The 25,042-nt window shown below is 45.2% G+C and overlaps 1 protein-coding gene across 1 annotated transcript in view; it reads left to right on the forward strand.

Annotated features, from left to right (window-relative positions):
* GABBR2 (gamma-aminobutyric acid type B receptor subunit 2) overlaps positions 1–25,042 on the forward strand; it is a gene marked incomplete at both ends in the record, with an annotated part of 366,596 nt that overhangs the window by 187,715 nt on the left and 153,839 nt on the right. Inside the window, 2 exons of the mRNA XM_082842255.1 lie at positions 9,869–9,934; positions 19,353–19,553. Of these exons, the coding sequence (XP_082698381.1) occupies positions 9,869–9,934; positions 19,353–19,553 (267 nt within the window). The remainder of the gene's footprint in view (positions 1–9,868; positions 9,935–19,352; positions 19,554–25,042) is intronic.

Raw genomic sequence — 25,042 nt, forward strand, 5'->3', positions numbered from 1 at the left:
ATGATCTTTTTAATGTGCTGTTGGATTCTGTTTGCTAGTATTTTGTTGAGGATTTTTGCATCTATGTTCATCAGTGATATTGGCCTGTAGTTTTCTTTCTTTGTGACATCCTTGTCTGGTTTTGGTATCAAGGTGATGGTGGCCTCGTAGAAGGAGTTTGGGAGTGTTCCTCCCTCTGCTATATTTTGGAAGAGTTTGAGAAGGATAGGTGTTAGCTCTTCTCTAAATGTTTGATAGAATTCGCCTGTGAAGCCATCTGGTCCTGCGCTTTTCTTTGTTGGAAGATTTTTAATCACAGTTTCAATTTCAGTGCTTATGATTGGTCTATTTATATTTTCTACTTCTTCCTGGTTCAGTCTCAGAAGGTTGTGCTTTTCTAAGAATTTGTCCATTTCTTCCAGGTTGTCCATTTTTTTGGCATATAGTTGCTTGTAGTAATCTCTCACAATCCTTTGTATTTCTGCAGTGTCAGTTGTTACTTTTCCTTTTTCATTTCTAATTCTATAGATTTGAGTCTTCTCCCTTTTTTTCTTGATGATTCTGCCTAGTGGTTTATCAATTGTTTTTTTCTTATCAAAGAACCGGCTTTTAGTTTTACTGATCTTAGCTATTGTTTCCTTCATTTCTTTTTCATTTATTTCTGATCTGATCTTTATGCTTTCTTTCCTTCTGCTAAGTTTGGGGTTTTTTTGTTCTTCTTTCTCTAATTGTTTTAGGTGTAAGTTTAGGTTGTTTATTTGAGATGTTTCTTGTTTCTTGAGGTAGGATTGTATTGCTATAAACTTCCCTGTTAGAACTGCTTTTGCTGCATCCCATAGGTTTTGGGTCATTGTGTTTTCATTGTCATTTGTTTCTAGGTATTTTTTGATTTCCTCTTTGATTTCTTCAGTGGTCTCTTGGTTATTTAGTAGTGTGTTGTTTAGCCTCCATGTGTTTGTATTTTTTACAGATTTTTTTCTGTAATTGATATCTAGCCTCATAGGGTTGTGGTTGCAAAAGATATGTGTTATGATTTCAATTTTCTTAAATTTACCAAGGCTTGATTTGTGTCCCAAGATATGATCTATCCTGGAGAATGTTCTGTGAGCACTTGAGAAGAGGGTGTATTCTGTTGGTTTTGGATGGAATGTCCTATAAATATCAATTAAGTCCATCTTATTTAATGTATCATTTAAAGCTTGTGTTTCCTTATTTATTTTCATTTTGGATGATCTGTCCATTGGTGAAAGTGGGTTGTGAAAGTCCCCTACTGTGATTGTGTTACTGTCGATTTCCTCTTTTATGGCTGTTAGCATTTGCCTTATGTATTAGGTGCTCCTATGTTGGGTGCCTAAATATTTACAATTGTTATCTTCTTCTTGGATTGATCCCTTGATCATTATGTAGTGTCCTTCTTTGTCTCTTGTAATCGTCTTTATTTTAAAGTCTATTTTGTCTGATATGAGAATTGCTACTCCAGCATTGTTTTGATTTCATTTCCATAGAATATCATTTTCCATCTCCTCACTTTTAGTCTGTATGTGTCCCTAGGTCTGAAGTGGGTCTCTTGTAGGCAGCATAAATACAGGTCATGTTTTTGTATCCATTCCGCCAGTCTATGTCTTTTGGTTGGAGCATTTAATCCATTTACATTTAAGGTAGTTATTGATATGTATGTTCCTGTTACCATTTTCTTAATTGTTTTGGGTTTGTTATTGTAGGTCTTTTCCTTCTCCTGTGTTTCCTGCCTAGAGAAGTTCCTTTAGCATTTGTAAAGCTGGTTTGGTGGTGCTGAATTCTCTTAGCTTTTGCTTGTCTGTAAAGGTTTTAATTTCTCCGTTGAATCTGAATGAGATCCTTGCTGGGTAGAGTAATCTTGGTTGTAGATTTTTCCCCTTCATCAGTTTAAATATGACCTGCCACTCCCTTCTGGCTTGCAAAGTTTCTGCTGAAAGATCAGCTGTTCACCTTATGGGGATTCCCTTGTATGTTATTTATTGTTTTTCCCTTGTTGCTTTTAATATTTTTTCTTTGTATTTAATTTTTGATAGTTTGATTAATATGTGTCTTGGTGTGTTTCTCCTTGTTTTATCCTGTAGGGACTCTCTGTGCTTCCTGGACTTGACTATTTCCTTTCCCATATTAGGGAAGTTTTCAAGTATAATGTCTTCAGATATTTTCTCAGTCCCTTTCTTTTTCTCTTCTCCTTCTGGGACCCCTATAATTCTAATGTTGGTGCATTTAATGTTGTCCCAGACGTCTCTGAAACTGTCCTCAATTCTTTTCATTCTTTTTTCTTTATTCAGCTCTGCGGTAGTTATTTCCACTATTTTATCTTCCAGGTCACTTATCCGTTCTTCTGCCTCAGTTATTCTGCTATTGATTTCTTTTAGAGAATTTTTAATTTCATTTATTGTGTTGTTATCATTGTTTGTTTGCTCTTTAGTTCTTCTAGCTCCTTGTTAAACATTTCTTGTATTTTCTCCATGCTATTTCCACAATTTTGGATCATCTTTACTATCATTACTCTGAATTCTTTTTCAGGTAGACTGCCTATTTCCTCTTCATTTGTTTGGTCTTGTGGATTTTTGTCTTGCAGAGTTTCATCTGCTGTGTGTTTCTCTGTCTTCTCATTTTGCTTAACTTACTGTGTTTGGGGTCTCCTTTTCGCTGGCTGCAGGTTCGTAGTTCCCTTTGTTTTTGGTGTCTGCCCCCAGTGGCTAAGGTTGGTTCAGTGGGTTGTGTAGGCTTCCTGGTGTAGGGGACTGGTGCCTGTGTTCTAGTGGATGAGGCTGGATCTTGTCTTTCTGGTGGGCAGGACCACGTCTGGTGGTGTGTTTTGGGGTGTCTGTGACCTTATTATGATTTTAGGCAGCCTCTCTGCTACTGGGTGGTGTTGTGTTCCTGTCTTGCTAGTTGTTTGGCATGGGGTGTCCAGCACTGTAGCTTGCTGGTCGTTGAGTGGAGCTGGGTCTTGGCATTGAGATGGAGATCTCTGGGAGAGCTTTTGCCATTTGATATTATGTGGAGCCGGGAGGTCTCTGGTGGTCCAGTGTCCTGAACTCGGCTCTCCCACCTCAGAGGCACAGGCCTGACACCGTCTGGAGCACCCAGACCCTGTTAGCCACATGGCTGTGCCAAGCCAGACTCTGGTCCAACATTGCCTATATTTTTGTTTTTAGTGTGCACAGAGGAGCATGTCCTAGGAGTCATTAACTTACTGACCTCCCTGGGCAGGATGTGGGTCTCATTCCACCATTGTTTTATTGTTTTGGGGCATGTCTCATGCTTCTATTGCATGGTTTTGTTGCTAGGCAAGCCTGCTTCCTTGAGTGATTATTCACTTACAGGGGTCCCCCATACTTTTTTCTTTTACTTATGATCCCTTAGTGGGATTAACTATTTAATCATTTGCTTTGTCCCTTTACTCTGTCCCTGTCAATTTCAGTTGCTTTATTGGCCTTCTGTGGAGCAGCCCCCAAGCCATCATTCAGGATTCAGACTCCAGGAAAATCTCCCTATTTTATAAGTCAGCTGATTAGCAACCTTAATTCCATCTGCAATGTTAATTCCCCCTTGCTATGTCACACAGCATATTCACAGGTTCCAGGGATTAGAACATGGACATCTTTGGGGAGCCATTATTCTATTATAGGAAGACCACAAAGATAGGTCTTGAGGGGAACTGTTCCCCACTTTGCTTCATGGGAAAGTCCTAGTGGGAATTACCTGCCCCCCCACGGGCCAGGAATCCAGCCTGACTGCCTGAACCTGAGGTTCATACCAGCACCCCAAGGGGATGCAAAGCTACAGGATAAATGTAGTGCATCTTCCCAGCAGGCCAGTTTTGCTCAGAGACATGGGAAGAAAAAGCATTATTTTTATCTTAAGATAAACATAGATATGTTATTGGAAGGCTAAATATACATGAATTTTCAAGATAAAATAATAAACTTTAAAGAAATGCCATGCTTTGCCAGTGGGCTGCTATGGGCTGTACTGTTTTTCACTCCCGTCCTTAAGAGTATATGTCTCCTGCTTCTCTGCTTTTAGGGACACTTCTGGAGAAGAAGAAAAAAAAGTCTAAGAAAGACTAATTTTAGCTAAATAAAAGAGAATACTCATTCTGGGTGTGGAATCAGTCTGTCAGAGCCAAGAGGGACTTTGGAAAACATCTTTGCTAACCCTCTCAGGCTTACCCCAGGTCTCACGACCAAAGTGGGGGAGTCGGAGCAGGCCTGGGCTTCTCACCACTTCACCAGTGCCCACTGCTCCAGGTCAGGGGCACCTCCCAGCCTGCATCATGGCCGGCCTCTAATAGCTCAGCCACCTTTGGGCTCATTGCACCTTACCCCTTTCTACAACATTGAACATGGTTTCATTTGATTTTTCAGCAGCCCAGTGGGGTAGTGGGGTAGTGTGCGTCTGTAGGAAACCAGGAAGCTATTAAACGTAGGCTGAGACAGATGCAGAGATGGCAGGAGGTCAGTGTCAGGGTCAACCTTGATCTTCTAGCAGGACCCCACACTGCTGTCACAGGGAAGCAAGATGGGTTGCCTTCTGCTTTCCTGCTCTTTTAAATGCACATCAGCTGTCTTAATGTCTCAGGGTTACACTTGCTGCTCAGGTCCTTTGACCTCAAAATCCATAGGACTTTTCTCCATGAGTCATTGCTGCAGACTCAGTACTGAGCCCCAGCAGCCCAGGCCTGGTGGGGTTGGCCTTCTCAGCGTGGGAGGTAATATATAGGAGTGAGTGGTCAAATGCTTGGGCTCTGGGGCCAGACCCACATTGGGTCGAGGCCAGAGTCACCACTTCTTATCCCTGTGACCTGGTGTCTTAGGTTGAACTCCCTAGAAACAGAGCCTGGGATTCTTGTGAAAGAGATTTATTGAGAGTGGGCTCAGGAGAAGGGGAGAGAAGCAGGATAAGGCAAGAGGGGAGCTAGGCCAGAATGCCTTTTGGCTGGAGATGGGTTTAACCTGGCCTCATCGGATCTCTGGAGCACAGTCTGCACCACAGAGCTGGTCCCACCTTTCAGCAAGGGGGCTGGAGTTTTCTACCCATGTGAGTCAGTCACTGGGTGCTATGGGATGTGGGGCACAACATGGCCTTCTAGGGCCAGGAAGCTCCCCTTGGCTGAGGGAAGTTCTCCAGAGAAGGGAGGGAGCTGGTGGCAGCCCACCATCGCTGCAGGTGGGTTGGGTGCACTAGCCCCGAGGAGGGGATCCAGCAGGACCAACAGTGTCTGCTGTGCCTAGGAAAGTTGCTTAAGTCTTTGGGCCTCAGTTTGCTCATGAAACTATCCAGAGTGAGCATAATTATAGCACGTACCTCCTAGGGCAGTGGCTAGAAAGAGCTCGGGAGCTGTCATTTATTTTGACTCTGCTAGGATCCCGTGTAAAGTGGGGGTTTATACAGTAGTGCTTTGAATTGAGTCATCCTTCTTAAGTGTCATTTTTTATATGTGAGATTTTAGCTCCCTTTAAGGGCCCCAGAGACAAAGAGGTCCTAGACAACAGATGAGAGGGGCCAGGGAAGAGGAAGGGAAATCCACCCAGGGTTTGGACTGAGTACCCCTCCCCAGGCCTCCTGCCCCATGGCTGTTCCCTTCCATTTTTGCCCCCCATGGGTGTGGCCTGTTGAGGGTGTGAACATAGGTCTCTGCTACCATCCATTACCTTAGATCTAGCCCTCTAAGAAGAAGCTGTCATTTGTCTGATCTCGGGACATCTACTTTCACTCCAGGCGGCCCCCTGCAGAGCCAAGAGTCCATGGCAGGGCTTTTTGAGACCCTGCCCTCTGCCACGTTCCAGCTCTAACATCACAGCACCATTCTGCACTGTCATCCTTAGAGATGGTCATGGCTGTCCTCCCCTACCCCTGGCAGTCCTTCAACTGCCCCAAAGCCCTTTCAGCCATAGAGGAGAGTGCACTGATACCCCTGGTAGGGAGGTGGGCGGGCTTGGCCAGAAGCAGGGTCCACTGCCAACACAAAATCTCTTTCCTCTCTCTGGATTTTAAGGAAAACATACAAGTTATGCAACATTGAGAAGTGTGATTCTGGAACTTTTGTGAGAATGTGGGTGTGTTAAAAACTTTTAAGATTCCCCCGATCCAAAATGTTTCCCTTCACCCCTGAATCTTCCAATAAATTGCTACTCCAGAAAGAAGAGCCAGGCATATCTGCACTTTTCATACTCTCAGGAGAACTCCTCTGCCCTGGGAGTACACATATCTCATTTTGAGAAGCACCTTCAACTCTTTATGCTGCTCTCAAGGGCCCCCTGAGGATCCCAGTCCAGTCGTATTTCCCATTATCCTCTCCCTACCCTGGGATCCAGGCTCCACCTGCACTGAGTGCTGGCTCGTCCTCTTTTCTCCCAGGCTTTGCAGCATCTTGCCCTTCTTACTCACTGTCTAGAGTCAGAGTGGGTGTGAATAGCTTCCTGCATCAGGCATAACCTGGCCCCGGATAGGCTCTTTCTCCAGGACCCTCTAATGGTCAGGGGACACCAAGGCAAGATTGCTGGTTTTGGGGTGCTTTGCTGGATTTGGGAAAGATTTTTGCCTCTCTGGGAAGGGGTTAACAAGATCAGCGATCCCTTGGGCCCCCATCCAGTCCTAAAAGTTTGGGAGCATAGAACCAAGTAGTCAATGCAACTTGGTTGTCATGGCAACAGAGACACTAAATGGTCCACAAGTGGCAGACCTGTTTATTTATCTGTTAGCAGGTGGTCAACCATGAAGATGCGAGTCCCTCGGTCCATTCAAGAAATGAACATGGTGAACCCAACCAGTACCTAGGCCCTAGGCTAGCAGGATATTAGTGCAGTTGATGATAATAACCAGCAGATATTGAATAGCCAGTGTGGGCCAGGCATTGTGCTTGTGCTTCACACAGCATTCATTCACTTAATCACACATTTAATACCTATTTATTGATATATGTGTCATGCCTTGTTCTGGGAGCTGGAGACCCAGAGATGGATCAAGTTATCCTCAGTCCAATGGGGAAAACAAACAAGTAGACTCAGGCCATGATAGAGGGAAGCACAGAGTGCTCTGGGCCCACAGAGGAGCAAATGACCACCAAGCCTAATGGGACAGAGATGGTTTCTCAGAGTAGGAATGCCTGAGCTAAGGCAGGAAGGGGGAGTAGCAGCTGTCCAGGCAGAGCGTGTAGGGTGGGAGGGAATGGCATTCTGGATGAATGAACTTGTAGAAAGAAAGAAAGGGGACAGAGTGAGAAAGTGAATGAATGAATGAGTGAATGAATGAAGGAGTGAATGGCAGACCATTTAAGAGAACTGCAGGTAGTTCATTCTCCCTGCTGTGGAGGAGTAGCAAAAAATGTGATTAGAGAAATGAGCAGGAGTGAGTTGGTAAAAAATTTGGAATGTTCCAAGGAGCTCAGAGGTTGATCTGTAAAGCTCCAGGAGCCATGGAAAGATTTTACATAATCAAATTTCAATCTTGGAATGATCCCCTTGTGTGCTTTCTGGAGACTGGGTGGATGGAGCAGGACTAAAGGCAGGGATCCAGCTGGGAGGCTGTAGTGGTTCACCACGTAGGGAGTGATGGTGGCTAAACCCAGGGCAATGGGGCTGGAGACATGGGGGCGATTCAGGAAGCCAGTGAGCAGACAGAACCAACAGGCCATGGTTATGGCTAAGATGAGGAGAGGAGTGAATCTAGAATGGCTCCCAAGTTTATGATCTTAGGGAGTAGGAGGTTGACAACTCTGTTCTAGAGATGGACAATACAGGAGGAGGAAGTAGGCATGTTGGGAATGATGATGAGTTCAACTTGGGGCATGTTGAGAGAATCCAAGTGGAGGTGTCCAGGGGGCAACTGGAGAAAAGTCTGGGCTGGGGAGAGAGACTTGGGAGTCCACAATGCTCAGAGGGGAGTTGTGGCTGGGGTCATGAATGAGATTGCCCAGGGAGAGTGATGAGGGCAGAACTGTATGGAACACCAGCATTAGGGATGGGCAGAAAGACGAGGAGCTGATTGAGAGTCTGAGCAGGAATGACCAGGAGGCAGGAGGGAGCCAGGAGAGAGCACCATGGAAGCCAGTGGGTGGGTTTCATTACCATGAATCCTACAACCACTGGGTCAGGCAGGGAATATTATCCCCATTTCAGAGGTGAGGAGATTGAGGCTCCAGGACATTAAGACCCAGGGTCATGTAGCTGGTCAGTGCCGGAGCTGGGATGTGAACCCAGGTCTCTCTGACTCCAAAATCCAGTAAGCTGTTTCTACTATACCGTGTTTAGCAACACAGGGCTTGGCACAAAGTAGATGCTCCATAAATGTTTGCTGGATGGACGGATGGATGGATGGATGGATGGATGGATGGATGGATGGATATGGGTAGGTGAATACTGTTAGCAGCAAGAAATGCTATAAAAAATTCAACAAACAAGCAGAAAAACCCTGGAGTGTGCCCGGGAGTATGGCCACAGAACAGAAGCAGCTTAGAACTTTCTATAGCATTGCAGCCATGGTGATGACAAAGGCTTGCCTTCCTTCAACTGCTCTGTTAATGATCTTTTAAAGTCCTTTCAGAGGAAAATTTTTTTTCTTCTTTCCATTCTTGCTTGCAAACGAAGGGTGATTTTGGAATCCAAGTATTTTTTATTTTGCCAAAGTACATGATGAGTAAAATGGCCTCCCAGTCAGCACTTTCCAATTTTGAAAGATGCTAAAAACTGATCTTTAAAGGGATGTTTCTCTTCTTTATGCATCAAAGAGCCTTGAGGCTTGCTGGAAAGGATGGGGTAAATGGCAGCAAGGTAACATCACCTGCAGGGCTGAGTGTCAGTGCGGAGGGCAGGACTGGGATGGAGCAAGCGTGTGGGCCGGGGCCTGGCTGGTTTCCTGGAGGCTACCTGTACATCCTCCTTCTGCCTGTTCTATATGGGGGCAGGGCAGGGTCCCTTCCCCTAGAAAGCAACCGAGAACCCCTTACCCTGACCCAGGAGGGAGCCTCAAGCAGACACTCAGTAAATGTTTGTTGAATGAATAAATGAGTGATAGGACCCATGGTACAATATATACCTATTAACCATATTGAGATATTAAGATAATAAGTAACCATTTATAGAGCTTTTGAATATAGATTTTCCTTTGAAATAAAGGGAGAAGAATAGGTTGGGAGAAGGTTATAAGACACTAATTCTAGCTGGGTGTTTACTCTGTGCCAGGAACTATGTTAAGCACTCTATGAGGATTATCTCATTTAGTCCTCTCAGCAGCCCTCTAAGTACTGCCATTATCTGCATTTTGCAGATGAGGAAATTGAGGCTAAGATGGGAAAAGGAGCCACTTGAGGCCACCCAAGTGGAGCTGAGATTTGAACAAAGCTGAGAACTCAAAGAGACTCTGAAACTTCTTAATTGGGAAGCTCTGTGGACTCGAGAAAGGTGGAAAAGTCTAGAATACTAGAGGGGGAGGGGGTGTTGGCTGGGAACCTGTTTCTGCTACCAACTCCCCTGGGGACCTTAGAAGTTACTTTCTCTCCTCTGGCCTCAGTTTCCCTATGTGTAGAGTGAGGACGGAGAGCAGGCGCTGTCTCAGTGCCCCGGAGCGTTTGCCTGCCCTTGTTGGAGGAGAGCAGGGGAGACAATGAGGCTCCTCAGAGCCTTTAGCCTCCAGCCCCAGGGTTTACCCACGAGACCACGCAGGGCCAACAGCAGTAGCTGAGGGAAAGCTGGGCCCAGAGAGAGCCATAGATCCAGGCTCGGCTGGGCTGGGGGGTGAGGTTTTGCCCTGCCCACCCCCTCAGGGAGCCTGGGGCATGTGAATGATCCCTGCCCGCTGCCTCGAGCCCTCTGGGCTGTGCCGATCACACGCTCACCTTCACATCGTGTCCTTCTGTCCACAGGGCAACGACGTGCGGATCATCCTTGGCCAGTTTGACCAGAATATGGCAGCAAAAGTGTTCTGTTGTGTAAGTAACACTTTGGTTGTGTCATGGCTGTCTTTGGGGAGGTTCATGAAGCGTTTTCTTGCACTCAGTGTCACTGCCTGGTCCTTGAGTGGACCGGAGTCTGGGGTGTTAGAAGCAGAAGTGTTATTCTCACTGCTCTTTCATCTTTCCGTGGAGCTAAAACCCCAGGACTCAGAACAGTGCAGTTGTAGGAGGAACCAGGAACCTCAGTTTACCAAACCCACTGTCTTACCATTGCTTCAGCGCTGCCAGCTAGTTTTAAGTCTCCTCCACCCAGCCTTGCTTAATGGAGCAGTGCTGTGTGCACCACACAGAGGGAGACACCAGATTCCAGGGCGAGACCGGGAGGCCTCAGACCCCTTCCTGCCCTGTAAGCAGGGCTCAGAGACTCAGGTTTAGCACAGACCGTCAACTGTTCAGTATCTACCACTGAATCCTTTTAATTGTCTGGTGTGTGATAGGTGACAAAGTATATTCTTAAACCTTATCTCACTTAATCTTTCCAATAACTATGTGAAGCTACTATTGTTACCATTGCTTTATTGTACCCTACTATTGTACCCTTGTTACAGATAAGGAGCTAGAAGCCTAGAGAGGTGGAGAAGCTTGTCCAAGGGTTGTTTTATGGCAGAACCAGGGCACCATCCCCATTCACCTGATTCCCAATCAAATCCTCTTTTCTCCACGATATTCTTTTTTTTTTCTTTTTTTTGTGGTACATGGGCCTCTCACTGTTGTGGCCTCTCCCATTGCAGAGCACAGGCTCCGGACGCGCAGGTTCAGTGGCCATAGCTCACAGGCCTAGCCACTCCGCGGCATGTGGGATCTTCCCGGACCGGGGCACGAACCCGTGTCCGCTGCATCAGCAGGTGGACTCTCAACCACTGCGTCACCAGGGAAGCCCTCTCCACATGATATTCTAACCTGAGCATATGTAAGAGTTCTAACACAGGGACTATGTCTTTCCATTCTGATGCCCTGGCTCACCCTCCTCACCTCAGGGTCAGGAGAGAAATCAACAGAATGAGAGCCTAGTTACATGAATTGTCTACCCAATAAGCTCCTCCTCTTAGACTGAGGTTATTCTAGGTGCGGTCTCTAGTGATGGGCCACAGGCCTCTGTTTTCTTTGACCTTTTTTCAGTAACTTGGATGAGATTATAAAAATAGGCGTATAGGAATTTTAGAAGTTGTGAAATATGTTGGAAGATAGCCAGGGTGCAAAGAACCTTAACAAGCTGGAATGTTTAATTGAATCCAGGAAGACTAAATCTAATAGTCCTAATATAAGGTTATATTAGAAGAAATTGGGCTGCCTATGTCCAAGATGATAGAGGTATAGCTGAGGAGTACTGTGCGTTTAGAACAAAAGAGACTTTGGAGTCTCAGTTGACCTCAAGGTTACCGTGAGTAACCAGTGTGAGCACAGCTTCCAGGGAGCCGAGGTGACCTCAGGCTGCACGTCCACAACTAGGGCGGGTCGTCCCTCTGCTCTCTGCTGGAGAGACCCCACCTGGGGTATCCTGCTCAGCTCCTGGTGCCCCATTTCAGGAGAGATGCAGAAACTGAAAAGAGGCCAGGAGTAAGGAGAGAGCAGCGACCGGAAACCATAGTCACCCAGGGATATTTCCTCATGAAGGCCCAGGAGCAAAGTGGGAACCGCCTGATCACCTTTCAAAATAGCAGGGAGGAAGGAGAAGCTATAGGCTGACATTTCAGGGGACGCTGCGTGAAGCTTAGTGCTCAGGAGTCAGTCTGCTTGGGCTTGAACTACTGGTCTGCAGCTTAGTAACTGAATTTGGGCTTGTTGACACTTTCTGAACCTCAGTTTTCTCATCTGTAAAGTGAGGATAATAATAACACCTGTCTCATAGGATTGTTGTGGAGCTTAAATGAGCAAAAACACCTTGCATAGTGGCTGACGTACAGTGAGCCCTCAGCAAATGTCAGCAACCTTTTTTTATTTGTTTATGTAAGGTCTCTGAGGATGGAATGGACCACCATTGGGCTGACGAATTTACTAACTGATGGACTTTCCTAGATTGTGTTAAGCATCCTGTGTCTCAGTTAAGGGTAATTAAGGAGTATTTCCATATGAAAATCTAAGGAGGAACATGAGAAAAATTGAAAAAAAAATGGAGCAAATTGATTTAATACATTTTATTTCAAAAGTCATAATACTTTGTATGTTACCATCTAAGGTCCAGAAATGGCCCATTTAGAAAAGGAAAATAATGCTCCAATTAGAAGACATAACTTTTTAGAAAAGAAGCTGGGTTTTTTGGTTTTTTTTTTTAAAAAAAAAAACCCAAATTTGTTTATTTATTGATTTTTGGCTGTGTTGGGTCTTCGTTTCTGTGCGAGGGCTTTCTCTAGTTGTGGCAAGCCGGGGCCACTCTTCATCGTGGTGTGCCGGCCTCTCACTATCGCGGCCTCTCTTGTTGCGGAGCACAGGCTCCAGACGCGCAGGCTCAGTAGTTGTGGCTCATGGGCCTAGTTGCTCCGCGGCATGTGGGATCCTCCCAGACCAGGGCTCGAACCTGTGTCCCCTGCATTAGCAGGCAGATTCTCAACCACTGCGCCACCAGGGAAGCCCCCTACATATCCCCAAGACCTTGCAAACAGCTGGCACATGGTGGGTGATTGTCGATCAATTGAGGAAAAGTAAATTAATAAAAATGATCTGTGAAGTTGCCACACTGAGCACTGGCCATCTCCTGTTTGCACAAAATGCAGACAGACCTCCTATTTTTTTCATTTGTTTTTAGTATTTATTTCTTTATTTATCTTGGCTTCACTGGGTCTTAGTTGCAGCACGCAGGATCTTTTAGTTGCAGCAGGAGGGATCTTCTTTTAGTTGCAGCCTGCAGGCTCTTAGTTGTGGCATGTGGACTTCTTAGGTGCGGCTTGCATCCGGGATCTAGTTCCCCAACCAGCAATCGAACCTGGGCCCCCTGCATTGGTAGCACAGAGTCTTACCCACTGGACCACCAGGGAAGTCCCCTCCTGTTCTGATTTGAGCCAAACCCTAAGCTGAGGCGTGGCTGTGATTTCCCTCCATGCTGTGCACTGTGGTTATTTTCTGAGTGGCATTTCCAGCAGCATGGTTTCTATTTCAGAACAGACGGCATGACTGTCTTCCTCTTGACCCAAAGCCCCAGGCTGCTTGCCTTCTACACAGCACGGGACATCATCCCACCTCCTCATCCCACTTTCTTCTTCCTCTTGGACTTTGGGTATCTTCAGATGGACTTTTTCTTAGAGTCTTTGCTGGCTGCCTTATTCACTGAGTGGTTTCTCAGAAGTTTTTGGTTGGGGGTTTATTCCGTGTGTCAGACCGTCAGATGGATCTGCCTGTCAGGACTGTCAGTCTTATCTGGTTAGGAAGGAGTTCTTCTGGCAGGCCTGGAAGGTCCTGAGGAGAGTCTTCTCAGTGTCCTCACACTGAATCAAAACTCTGGCGTGTGATGGAGGGAGGGGCTGCTCGGAGCAGAGACCCTGGGAGAGAACCTCTCCACCCATGTCAGGGTCAGAGCACAATGGGATGGAGACAACCGCATCTTTGCCATCCAAATGCTGCAGTGCAAACTTTGCAGCATGTTGCTGCATGTTCTTTTTGTTTTTGGTTTTGGTTTTTTCGCAGTACGTGGGCCTCTCACTGTTGTGGCCTCTCCCGTTGCGGAGCACGGGCTCCAGACGCGCAGGCTCAGCGGCCATGGCTCACGGGCCCAGCCGCTCCGCGGCATGTGGGATCTTCCCGGACCGGGGCACGAACCCACGTCCCCTGCATCGGCAGGCAGACTCTCAGCCACTGCGCCACCAGGGAAGCCCCTGCATGTTCTTGAGATTGGACCTGCCACCCAAGGGGAGAGTAGTCTCTAGCAAATGCAAGGACTATTTATAGCCCTGTGGCAAAATGTTCATTTCAGTTCCAGCAAAGGACGAGCATGGCCTGTCGCTTTTGTCTTCTCCTCCCTCCTTGGTGGTCTATTCTAAATTCTCAAGCACTCTGACCTGGGTTCTGGTTTTAGTTCTGCCAGCTGTGTGACCTCAAGCAGGCCACTTTACAACTCCAGCCCCCGGCTGCCTCACCTCTAAAATAGAAGCGACAACCCCTGTCTTATTTGCCTCATAGGATTGTCGAGAGGCTTAAACAAGGCCCCCGAAGGGTGACTGTGATCCCAACTGTTAACTGCTTTACTGATGTGAGGATTTATTACTATTATGGTTATGAAATGCCTATAAAAGGGAAATATCCTTCTTGCCTGAGGAAGTGAGGAGGCAAAAGGAAACAATAAAAAGAGGAAATTGGATTTTTAAATTACATCATGGCTACCTGTCTGCAGCTAATGAGAACAAAGTCGTTCATGGGACTGAAGAACATGAGCTCAAGACTGCCCATCATCACCTGGTAGGGCCCATTTGGTGGCCACAGGTCCTGAGACCATATTCCTACTAGAGACAAAAACAATGAAAACCAAGGTGACCAAGTAAACTGAAAATGTGTTCAGTCAGTCACTCTACAACCATTTATTGGTTGCCCTCTGTACACCAGGCACTGTGCTAAGCACTGGGGATCCTGGAAAGAGCAGACACCACCCTCCAGGAACTCCCTATTTGGCAAAGGAGACAGACAAAGATACCAGCAGCTTCTTACGGCTCACATGTCCAACAATCTCAGCCCTTCTGAACGTGGGAATACCAGAATGGAGGCCCAGAGGCCTCTCTGCAGTTGCTTTAGACACTGTATGCTATATTTAAGCCCAGTCTACCTCCCTTGTAGGAGAGCCTTTTAGACCCTCACTCGAAGTCTGTGCTGTGTACTTTTTTCGGCATGTATGTTTAACACTCCCTGCTTTCCATAGCAGTTTAAAAGCAGCAAATTCAGAGTAAGGAGAGGGATTTAATGACAGTGAAAGTGACAGCCTAGACCTGACAACTAGAAAGGAGACAAAGCCATCAAAAGTAGATCAGAGGGCTTCCCTGGTGGCGCAGTGGTTGAGAGTCCGCCTGCTGATGCAGAGGACATGGGTTCATGCCCCGGTCCGGGAAGATCCCACATGCCGCAGAGTGGCTGGGCCCGTGAGCCATGGCCACTGAGCCTGTGCGTCCGGAGCCTGTGCTCTGCAACGGGAGAGGCCACAACAGTGAGAGGCCCACGTACCAAAAAAAAAAAAAAAAAAAAGTAGATCAGAAACTCCAAGAACAATAGTCTGGGGCCATTTGGTGTTTGGGCCATGCCCAAAAGTATCACTGTGCATGGCCCATAGGAGTGGCTAATTTTCAGAATAAAGCCATGAGTTCTGGAAAAGAGAGTGGCATGAGAAGGAGCAGCCACAATGTTCCCGCACGTAGTGTTGGCCAGGCATGGTACACATATTACCTCATTTATTATTTCTTTTTTATTGAAGTATAGTTGATTTACAAACTTGTGTTACTTTCTGGTGTACAGAAAAGTGATTCAGATATATATTCTTTTTCATATTCTTTTCCATTGTGGTTTATTACAGGATATTGAATATAGTTCCCTGTGCCATACAGTAGGATCTTGTTGTTTATCTATTTTATATATAGTAATTGATATCTTCTAATCCCAAACTCCTAATTTATCCTTCCCCCCCTTTCCCCTTTGGACACCATAAGTTTATTTTCTATGTCTGTGAGTCTGTTTCTGTTTTGTAAATAAGTTCATTTGTGTCATGTTTCAGATTCCACATATAAATGATATCATAGTATTTGTCTTTGTCTGACTTATTTCACTTAGTATGATAATCTCTAGGTCCATCCATGTTGCTGCAAATGGCATTATTTCATTCTTTTTTATGGCTGAGCAGTATTCCACTGTATATATGTATCACTTCTTCTTTATCCATTCATCTGTCGATGGACATTTAGGTTGCTTCCATGTCTTGGCTATTGTAAATAGTGCTGCTGTGAACATAGGGATGCATGTATCTTTTCGAATTAGATTTTTCTCCAGATATATGCCCAGGAGTGGGATTGCAGGATCATATGGCAACTCTATTTTTAGTTTCTTAAGGAACCTCCATACTGTTTTCCATAGTGGCTGCACCAATTTACATTCCCACCAACAGTGTAGGAGGGTTCCATTTTCTCCACACCCTCTCCAGCATTTATTATTTCTAGACTTTTTTTTTTTTTTTTTTTTTGCGGTACGTGGGCCTCTCACTGTTGTGGCCTCTCCCATTGCGGAGCACAGGCTCCGGACGCGCAGGCTCAGCGGCCATGGCTCACGGGCCCAGCTGCTCCGTGGCATGTGGGATCTTCCCAGACCGGGCATGAACCCGCGTCCCCTGCATCGGCAGGTGGACTCTCAACCACTGCGCCACCAGGGAAGCCCTATTTCTAGACTTTTTAATGATGGCCATTCTAACCAGTGTGAGGTGATATCTCACTGTAATTTTGATTTTCATTTCTCTAATAATTAGCGATGTTGAGCATCTTTTCATGTGTCTGTTGGCCAGCTGTATGTCTTCTTTGCAGAAATGTCTATTTAGATCTTCTGCCCATTTTTTGATTAGGTTGTTTTTTTGTTCATATATTACCTCATTTAATTCCTACACCAACCCAGTGAGATGGGCTTTGCTTTCCACAGGCTATAGATGAGAAAAGCAAGATCCAAGGAGTTGTGTGCCAGAGTTACCCAGCTGGTATGTGGCAGAGAATCTAGTGCTACTTGACTATAGGCTTTTTTCTTGTTTTTTTCAAAAGATCAGTAGAAAAAATTTTATCTTCATCAAAATTGACTAATATTGTAAACAAAATGTGTTGTCATTCAAATGGACTGAACTTCTGTTTTCTGGAAAATTCACTCACAAGGAACACCTAACAGAACAATGGCAGGTCAGACAGCTATCACAGCAGATCCCTGGGAGGCTCCTGACTTCCTGCTCCATGCTGCCTCTAAATTATCACACAGTCTTTGGTCTCAGAGAATAATGCAAATCTGCCTTTGCATCTGATCAGACGACCTCCTCATGTCCTCACTACGTATCTGTTGACGCTTACTTACCATACATTCGTAATAAGTGGCGCTATCTTGCCTCAACCTTTTAAGACTGAGAAAGCTTCCAGAAAGTTTTACTTTGTTTGTTTTGCTAAGAAAAGAGAGAAACTTAAAAAAACAGACTTTGAATCTTGTCCTCTTGACTTAGCTGAATGTGTTTGAGCAAATTCCTCAATCTCTGAGCCTCAATGTCTTCATCTATAAGATAGAGATAATAGCACGTAACTCATAGGGTTGTTGTGAGAATAAAATAAGATAATGTATATAAATGGCCTAGCACATAATAGGGGCTCAATATATGTGAGTTCCTCCCTGCCAGTGAAAGATGAGAGTTGTGAAGTCTCACAGGTTCTGCCATTGATTAAATGACCTGGGGTCATTGGGATGACCCTTTTGTTCAAAGGTCTAGCCCCCAGCCAGTTTTGTTGAACTGGGGTTTTGTTATGTAATTGTAATATTAGGGCTCTCTGTGTTTTTTCTACAACAGTTTTGATTGGGGCAACATTACAATGTAGTTGCTGGAAAAAATGACTATGATCTGAGGCTGCATTATGAGAAATACAGTGTCTAGAATGAGGGAGGTGAAAGTCCCATATCATTAGAGGAGTCTAGAGAAGAGGCGATGTGATCATTACCTTGAGATAGTTGAAGGGCTCTCTTATGAAACAATTTCAGTTTAATCTCCGGTGGCTTCACTGAATCAATGGACAGAGGCCATAGAGATGGAATCTGAGCTTAAGCTAAGGAACAAATATTCTAATTCACACTTACCCCAGTGAGATGCTCCACACTGCAGGCTGGGCTTTTTCAGGTGTTGAGAGAGTCTTAGAAGAGTTGCCTCCTCAGATGTAGGAATGAAGGGAACACACCTCTAACTCTTAGACTCAACAGTAACTATTCTCTAATATACACAAATATAAAGGGCTCTGGCCCACCCTTTCTGGGCAGACCGTCGATTAGCATGCTGGAGCCTAAGTGGAGGGCAGCCAAAATGTCCCTGGCATCCAGAGCAATGTTGCAGGCTTCCTTCTCCACACCCTCCTGGCCTCTGTGCTGTCTCTGTTCTAAGCCAAAGAACATAAAGGGGTGTGACATGAATTGTTGCCCATCGTGTCCTCCTAACATAGGTGGCTCCCTAGGAACAAATTGCTGGATCGTTTAAGGTTCACATTTTTTAATGTATACGGTTCATCACAGTGCGCAGAGAGCATTTACATACACCACTGCTCTCTGTAGTCACTTCTGGGTGTTTTGATTACTGATAGGAATGTGAGCTCTACTCCATTCTGGACCCAACTCTGATGGAATGTGACATACCTACAAATTGGGATTTTCTGGGTGCATCTAAGCTATCAAAAAGCATGCTTTTCCAGATAAAAAAATCATCACAGTAAGAATTAAAGCCAAATGGGGGTATATTAGAACAGCCTGACAACTTTTTGTTTAAATGGGAGGCAGGCAGTGTGGCTTTGCAGCGTAAGAGTAGGCAGACCTAGGTTCCAGACTGTGGACCTTGGAAAAGTGACTTTCCCTCTCTGGTTTCCAGTTTCCTCATCTCTAAAATGAGGATAATAAACTCTGCCTAGACCATCTCAAAGGGTGGACATGAATGACAAATAAGATGCGTGTAAAGTATATAAATATAAGGGACTTTTTTTTTAGGATCTGGATTTATGTACACCATGCTTTGGGTAAAGATTTAGAGAGATGTTCAGTTTGCCAAGTGACATCTTATATAAGTTGTATGCTTACATTAAATTTTCTTGGCCCCTTGCAAAATTGCTCCGCCCTGGATTATATTTTAAGGTTATGATCTCAGCTTTTAGTAAAGATCTGTACAAAAATAGCCTTATGAAATCTGTTTGTTGTAGGGGTGGTGTTGATACCATGCTAGCTAATTGACAGTGACCTCCATATGAGGCATTTTGTTTAGGGATTAAAGCCTAGAAAACATTTTGTGTCCCTGAAGAACTAGTATGTTTTCTCCTTACTGAAAATGAGAGCTATGCAATTAATATTGTTGCCCTTTTCTCTTGGGCTGCCAGGAAGTTTGTGGTGAAATATGTAGCTTATATCTATAGTGTTGGAACCTTTGGTGGACTTGTCTACATTCTGTTCCCTTTACCTCCAATAAGCATATTATAATCTATATTTTCCCAGGCACTTATGTTTTTATTTTATTCAATATTTTATTATTTTAATATACATGTTTCCTATAAACTACCTTATATCCCTTGAGAGATAATGAGGAGGAGACCAAGCAAGTAATAGAAAAATTAACAAATCCTCTAGTACGAGGAACCCTGAGTCCCCTCCACCTTTCCCACAGGGTACAAAGCTTTGAACAAATGTTTGTCTCTTGGTGCCTTCATGGTCAACCCATCTGTTGCAGGCATATGAGGAGAATATGTACGGTAGCAAATACCAATGGATCATCCCGGGCTGGTATGAGCCTTCCTGGTGGGAGCAGGTGCACACAGAAGCCAACTCATCCCGTTGTCTCCGGAAGAATCTGCTTGCTGCCATGGAGGGCTACATCGGCGTGGACTTCGAGCCTCTGAGCTCCAAGCAGATCAAGACCATCTCAGGAAAGGTTGGTGCCTTGGCCAGCTCATTTCAGCCCCCAAGCCCATCTCCTTTAATCATGCTGTCCAATGATGTTGGCAAAAAGCCCCTAGATCTTGTTCTGGCCTTTGTTGTGTGATTTTGAGCAAAGCATGTGACCTCTCTGAGCCTCGCTTATCTGTTAAATGAGGATATCCAGCTCGCTACTGCATGGCCTTCTAGGGAATTGTGGGAATCAAATGAGGTAAGGGTGCTTTGTAAGCACGTAACATAGTGTATGCGTAAGGGGTGGAGTCGTGACTAGTATGGGACCAACTGCAGGCACTGACTTTCAGACGAGGCCACCATTTCATCCTGTGCCCCTCTGACCTGGAATGTCATTTCTCAGTCTCACTGATTTTCCTGTCAGCCTGGAGGAGACGAACGACCCCACAAGTAGACTTGGGGAAACATGTACTAAAGACCAGAAAGATTGGTCCAAACCCCAGTTTTGCCACTTACCAGCTGTGTGACCTTGAGCTTGAGTTCTCTGAGCCGCTGTTTCTTCATCTGTAGAGTGGTGGTGAAAATATCTTCCTCCGGGGTCAAAAGGTGGGCTGAATGGCAGATTGTGCAATGTGGCTGGCATGGCACCTGACATCTTGTGCTGTCATAACTAGGAGGAGGACCTTGGCAGGGTGCTTAGGTCCTCAGGCCTCCACTAGGGATGTTCCCACTAGGGATGACTAACCCCTGGCCTGCTTATCTCATAGGGCTGTGAAAGAACAGGTAGTATGGTGCATGTAAAAGTATTTCCAAAGTACACTATTCTCTATCAGTGAAAGCATTATCAAGAATCAGGTGGTGACAGTCCCAGTGAAGATGGCAACATCCATCTCTCAATTCTAACCACCAGCCAAAGTTCAGTACAGCAGAGCACATGATTCTTTTCTGTCTCCTCTGATCTCAGATTTTTAAATTCTCTGCCAACCTTCAACTTCATTTAAAGGATCAACTTCATAGTAAAGTAAAAAATATATATATTATTTTAATCCATTATTTAATCTCAGTCAGAGCCAACACTACAAGAATGATTTATTGATTTGTCCAAAAAGGGCAAATCATTAGGACACATTTTATAAGCAGCTCTGTAGATCACGTGACACCTGAGAGATCCTGGAAAAACACTTTGGGTAGAAAATGTTGAAAGAAATATTTTCATACCAAAATCAATGACAATATGAAGTTTTTGGAGATGCTGACTAATGAGAAGAAACAACTCATTTTTATTTCAGTAGGTATTATTTTTAAAGTTGTTGAAGTTTACAGTTTATTAGAAGATACTTGGGTCCAGGGATACCCTAAACTTTAAAAATAGTATAAAGTTTGAGGAAAATATAAAAACTAAAATTCTGTACAGGCAGACAGTATAATAAATAAAATGAGAGACTTAAGGAAGACCAAAGATGTAAATGATTACACATGAGATCTGTGAAGCTAAGTGGGGGTAAGGGCCATGAGATGCCCCAAGGGCCTCAAATGTCGTTCCAAGGAGCGTGAATGTTGCCCGGGGTGGGCGAGCCATGCACAGATGTGAGCATGTGCACAGGAATGCATTTTGGGAAGATCATTTTTTGCAGTGTTTTTTCAGAGTAAATGTTTTGACTTGATAACATCTCCCAGGTCACTGACTTTCCTTTTTAATTTTAAATTTTTAAATTTGGGCCTGGTGAGGAGGCTGACCTCACCCCCATATCACTGTGCCCATGAATGGACACCTTGGGGCTATTCCTGGGGCTGTTCATTTCGTCTCACAGTGTGGGCCACCCACTCCTGGGCCTCCCAGGATGGAGCAGTGCCATCAGAGCAGAGCCAGGCAGACTCCCAGCTTGGGGCAGCTTCTGAAATTCCAGGCGACCTAGTCCCTGTCCCACAGTCTTTGAGACAAGAGGCAGCATTTCTTATATTATCTCGAGGTCAAAAGATACTTGAAGTTACACGGGGAAATCTGAAACTCTTTGCCTCTTGGACTCAGAGGGTTTAGGACTCTCCTAGAGGTCATGTAGACCAGCCTCTCTCATCAGACTCTCAGATCCTTCCAGTAGCACAGGAATCACTACTTGTTCCCTAATTTTCCCCACTGGTCCCCATCCCTTGTCCCTATAGGGCCCATCCCTCCAGTTGTAACTTAACAGTTCCAGGGCCAGGACTAAGGGCAAAATTTAAGGGGGTGCCAAAGACCTCAATGGAAAAATCCATGATGAACAAAATATCAAAATTTTAAATAAAGACAAGATCCACAAACCAAGATTAGGGTGAACTGATTTGAGTCACATAATTACAAGAACACATCTTGTCTTTATTTAAAATTTTGCTCATCGTGGATTCTTTTTTTTTTTTTGCGTTAGTTTTGATTTTTTAATCTTGATTACTGAGGGTTTTGGCTCCTTCTTCCATTTTGCCCCTGAAGGGAGGGCCTCACTCACCTCCCCCTGGTCCTTGCCCTGCACAGGTTGTGTTCATCAAGCCCCTTCCCATGCTCAGCCCATGCTCTGCACTTCCTCTTGTTGAGTGCTCTCTCCCCAGGGTGTAGGGCCCAGAGTTGATAAGGCATTCGTATTTGTGGTCTGACCACAAGCTAACTTCGTCAACCAATCTTCAAGAATGTATGGTTAAAGGAAGTTGTAGAAAGTCATGAAATAGTTCTTGAATTTGATTTTGCGGGGTATGTGACTGCTGGGGACCGTGTCAGCATGGCACAGGCTGCTGGGTCGATGCCTGTATTCTGGGGTCCATCAGTATCCATGAAAACAAGCAAACACGTATAGAAGCAAGTCAGTGGACTCTTGCCATCTTCACTGTTTACACATAGGAAAGCTGAGGAGCAGAAAGCGGAAGGGCATACCCAGGATCCTTGTGGAGAGTTGAAAAGTGGCCCCTAAAAAGATATGTTCAGGCCCTAACACTTAGAACCTGTGAATGTGACCTTATTTGGAAAAAGGGTCTTTGTGGATGTAATTAATTTAAGAACTTGAGATGAGATTATCCTGGACTACCTGGGTAAACCCTTAATCCAATGACAAGTGTCCTTATAAGAAAAAGGCAGAGGGAGTTTTGCCACTTGGGGAAGATCACGTGAAGACGGAGGCAGAGATTGGAGTGATGCGTCTACAAGACGAGGCACGCCAAGGATTGCTGGCAGCCACCAGAAGCTAGAAGAAAGGCACGGTAACAGATTCCCCTTGGAGCTTACAGAGGGAACCAACCCTGCCAGCACCTTAGTTTTGGTCTTCCTGGCCTCCAGAACTAGGAGCAAATAAATTTCTGTTGTTTTAGACCACGCAGTTTATGGAAATTTGTTATGGCCACCCCAGGAAACTGATACAGTCACCCAGCAGGTCAGGGACAGATCCAGGAGTGGAAGCCAGGACTGCTAAGTCCCCACTCACTGCCCCTTCCCCTCTACCATGCTCTCCCTCTAGACATGTGACATGCTTAGGAGCAAAGCACATCCAAATCAGCCCTTTCTGTGATTTCTTAGCGGGCCTGTTAGTAAGTGGCAGAACAGGACAGTATGGGTCTGGTAATCAGGAGATCTAGTACAAATCCTGGCATTGTCACCAATTAATCTGCCACCTCAGCTAGACAGTCACCATCCCTGGGCCTCAGTTTCCTCAACTGAAAATGAGAGATTTGGACCATATAACTCCTGGCGTCCTTTCACAGCAAAATTCTCTGTAAGTATGGTATTGAGTTATTACAGCAAGCTGTGTGATATGGTTATAATGTTAAACCCTGGAACCCCCAGGACAAAGGTAACTCCTGATAAAGTCACATAATCAGGTGCAACAGTGGCCCCTCTTGAAATGCATTCTCCGTGGTTGCCTCTTCCATATGCCTGTCTCTGGTGCCAAGCTGTCCCCAGCTTGCTCATGGGCACCCAGGAGATTTCTGGTAGGAGGAATAACAAGGTCATGGTCTCCCTCCTGAGCACGTTCATCAGTCCCTTCCCATTGGAATTTCCAGTGATGGGACAAGTGCAGACATTTGGGCTTCCCCGAGTACATTCAGAGCTCAGTCTTTCAGAACCTCACGTAAACAGCCTCTGGACACTTGCTTTGGCCCTAAAGGCTCTTTCTCCTTGTTAAACTTCCGCATCACCACTCTATTTCCCCAAAGTGACTCTGTTGACATTGGTGATTTCCAGTGTCAGCTTTCACTTTTCAGCGTCCCACTGGGTTTGTTTCCACTGTGAGCATTTACAGTTCTGGTGTAAAATTCCAGTGATGGCTCAGCCTCTCTAATAAGGACATTCTTCCCGTTACCATTCTCCTGCTGAGACACAGAGTTGGGCCAAGGCACCAGATGGAAAAGTTCACAGAACCGTGGAATCAGTGGGAATCTCAGAAGTGGGCCCCAACCCTCCATCAAAGACACAGGCTCATTCTTTGGAAGAGTTTTGTAATGTTTTCCGGCAAGAAGCTTCTGTGACCACCCACAACTATTTATCCAACACAGCAGAACAAGAGGAAACAGAAATCTAGTGAGTCCTCAACTTAGAGCAGTGACCTGGGAAAAGCTGCACCCATCTCATTGTCACTGCCATCAGAGCGCCATAACAAAGAACCTGGGGATTTTAGGGAAGCTCTGGGCTCTCTAGAGAGGAGGAAGGGAAGGTGCCATGGAAAAGTAGAGGTGCTCCCCAGGTAGTCGAGCTTTACAGTGCTGCTGCCTCTGCCCACACCTTCCCCACAAAGCTCCTGTTCCCTTCTGCTTCCCTAAGTACCACATCCCTGGGAGACAGGCGGTGCGGCAAAGGAATATGGGCTTGGGAAGAAGCGTGTGGTGGCCTTTTGGCACTGGTTAGATGTGAATCTTGGCCCCACCATTTCCCAACTGAGTGACTCTGGAAGACAGATAGTTGTTCATGCAACATCCATAGCCCCTCTTCCCCCTCAGTAACATAACTCTTGTTTTTAACTGGGTATGTTGCCGCCCATCTGAAAATGTACATTTCCCAGCCTCCATGTAGCTAGATACAGCCAGGATTCTAAGTCTAGCCAATGAGATTTAAGTAGAGGTATTATACAAGACTTGTAAAATCTCCTTTAAGGGGAGAGCTTGCCTTTCTTTTTCCTTCTCCTTTGTGTTGGCTGGAATATGGATGGGATGGCTGGAGTTATAGCAACTATTTTGGATCAAGAGGTGACCTTGAGAAGGAAACTTTATTCTAAGATAGCAGAGCATAAAGATAAGAGCCTGGGTCCCTGGTTACACTGTGGAGTTGCCATAGCAGCCCTGCACCACCTACCCATGAACATCTTTTCCATGAGAAAGAAATAAACTATCTCATTTAAGTCAGTGATAATTTTTTTTCTGTTTTATTCAACTGAACCTAATCAATAGTGATGCAGTGACATTGGGCTAGTCATTTGGCCTTTCTGAAATTGTTTCTCATTATACTGGAGTAATAATATCTCTTTTACAGATTTAGAAGGATTAAATGAGGTAATACAGAGGAAAATATCTTGCCGAGTG

Source organism: Leucopleurus acutus, assembly GCF_964270905.1.
Source record: "Leucopleurus acutus genome assembly, chromosome: 7".
Classification (NCBI taxonomy): domain Eukaryota; kingdom Metazoa; phylum Chordata; class Mammalia; order Artiodactyla; family Delphinidae; genus Leucopleurus; species Leucopleurus acutus.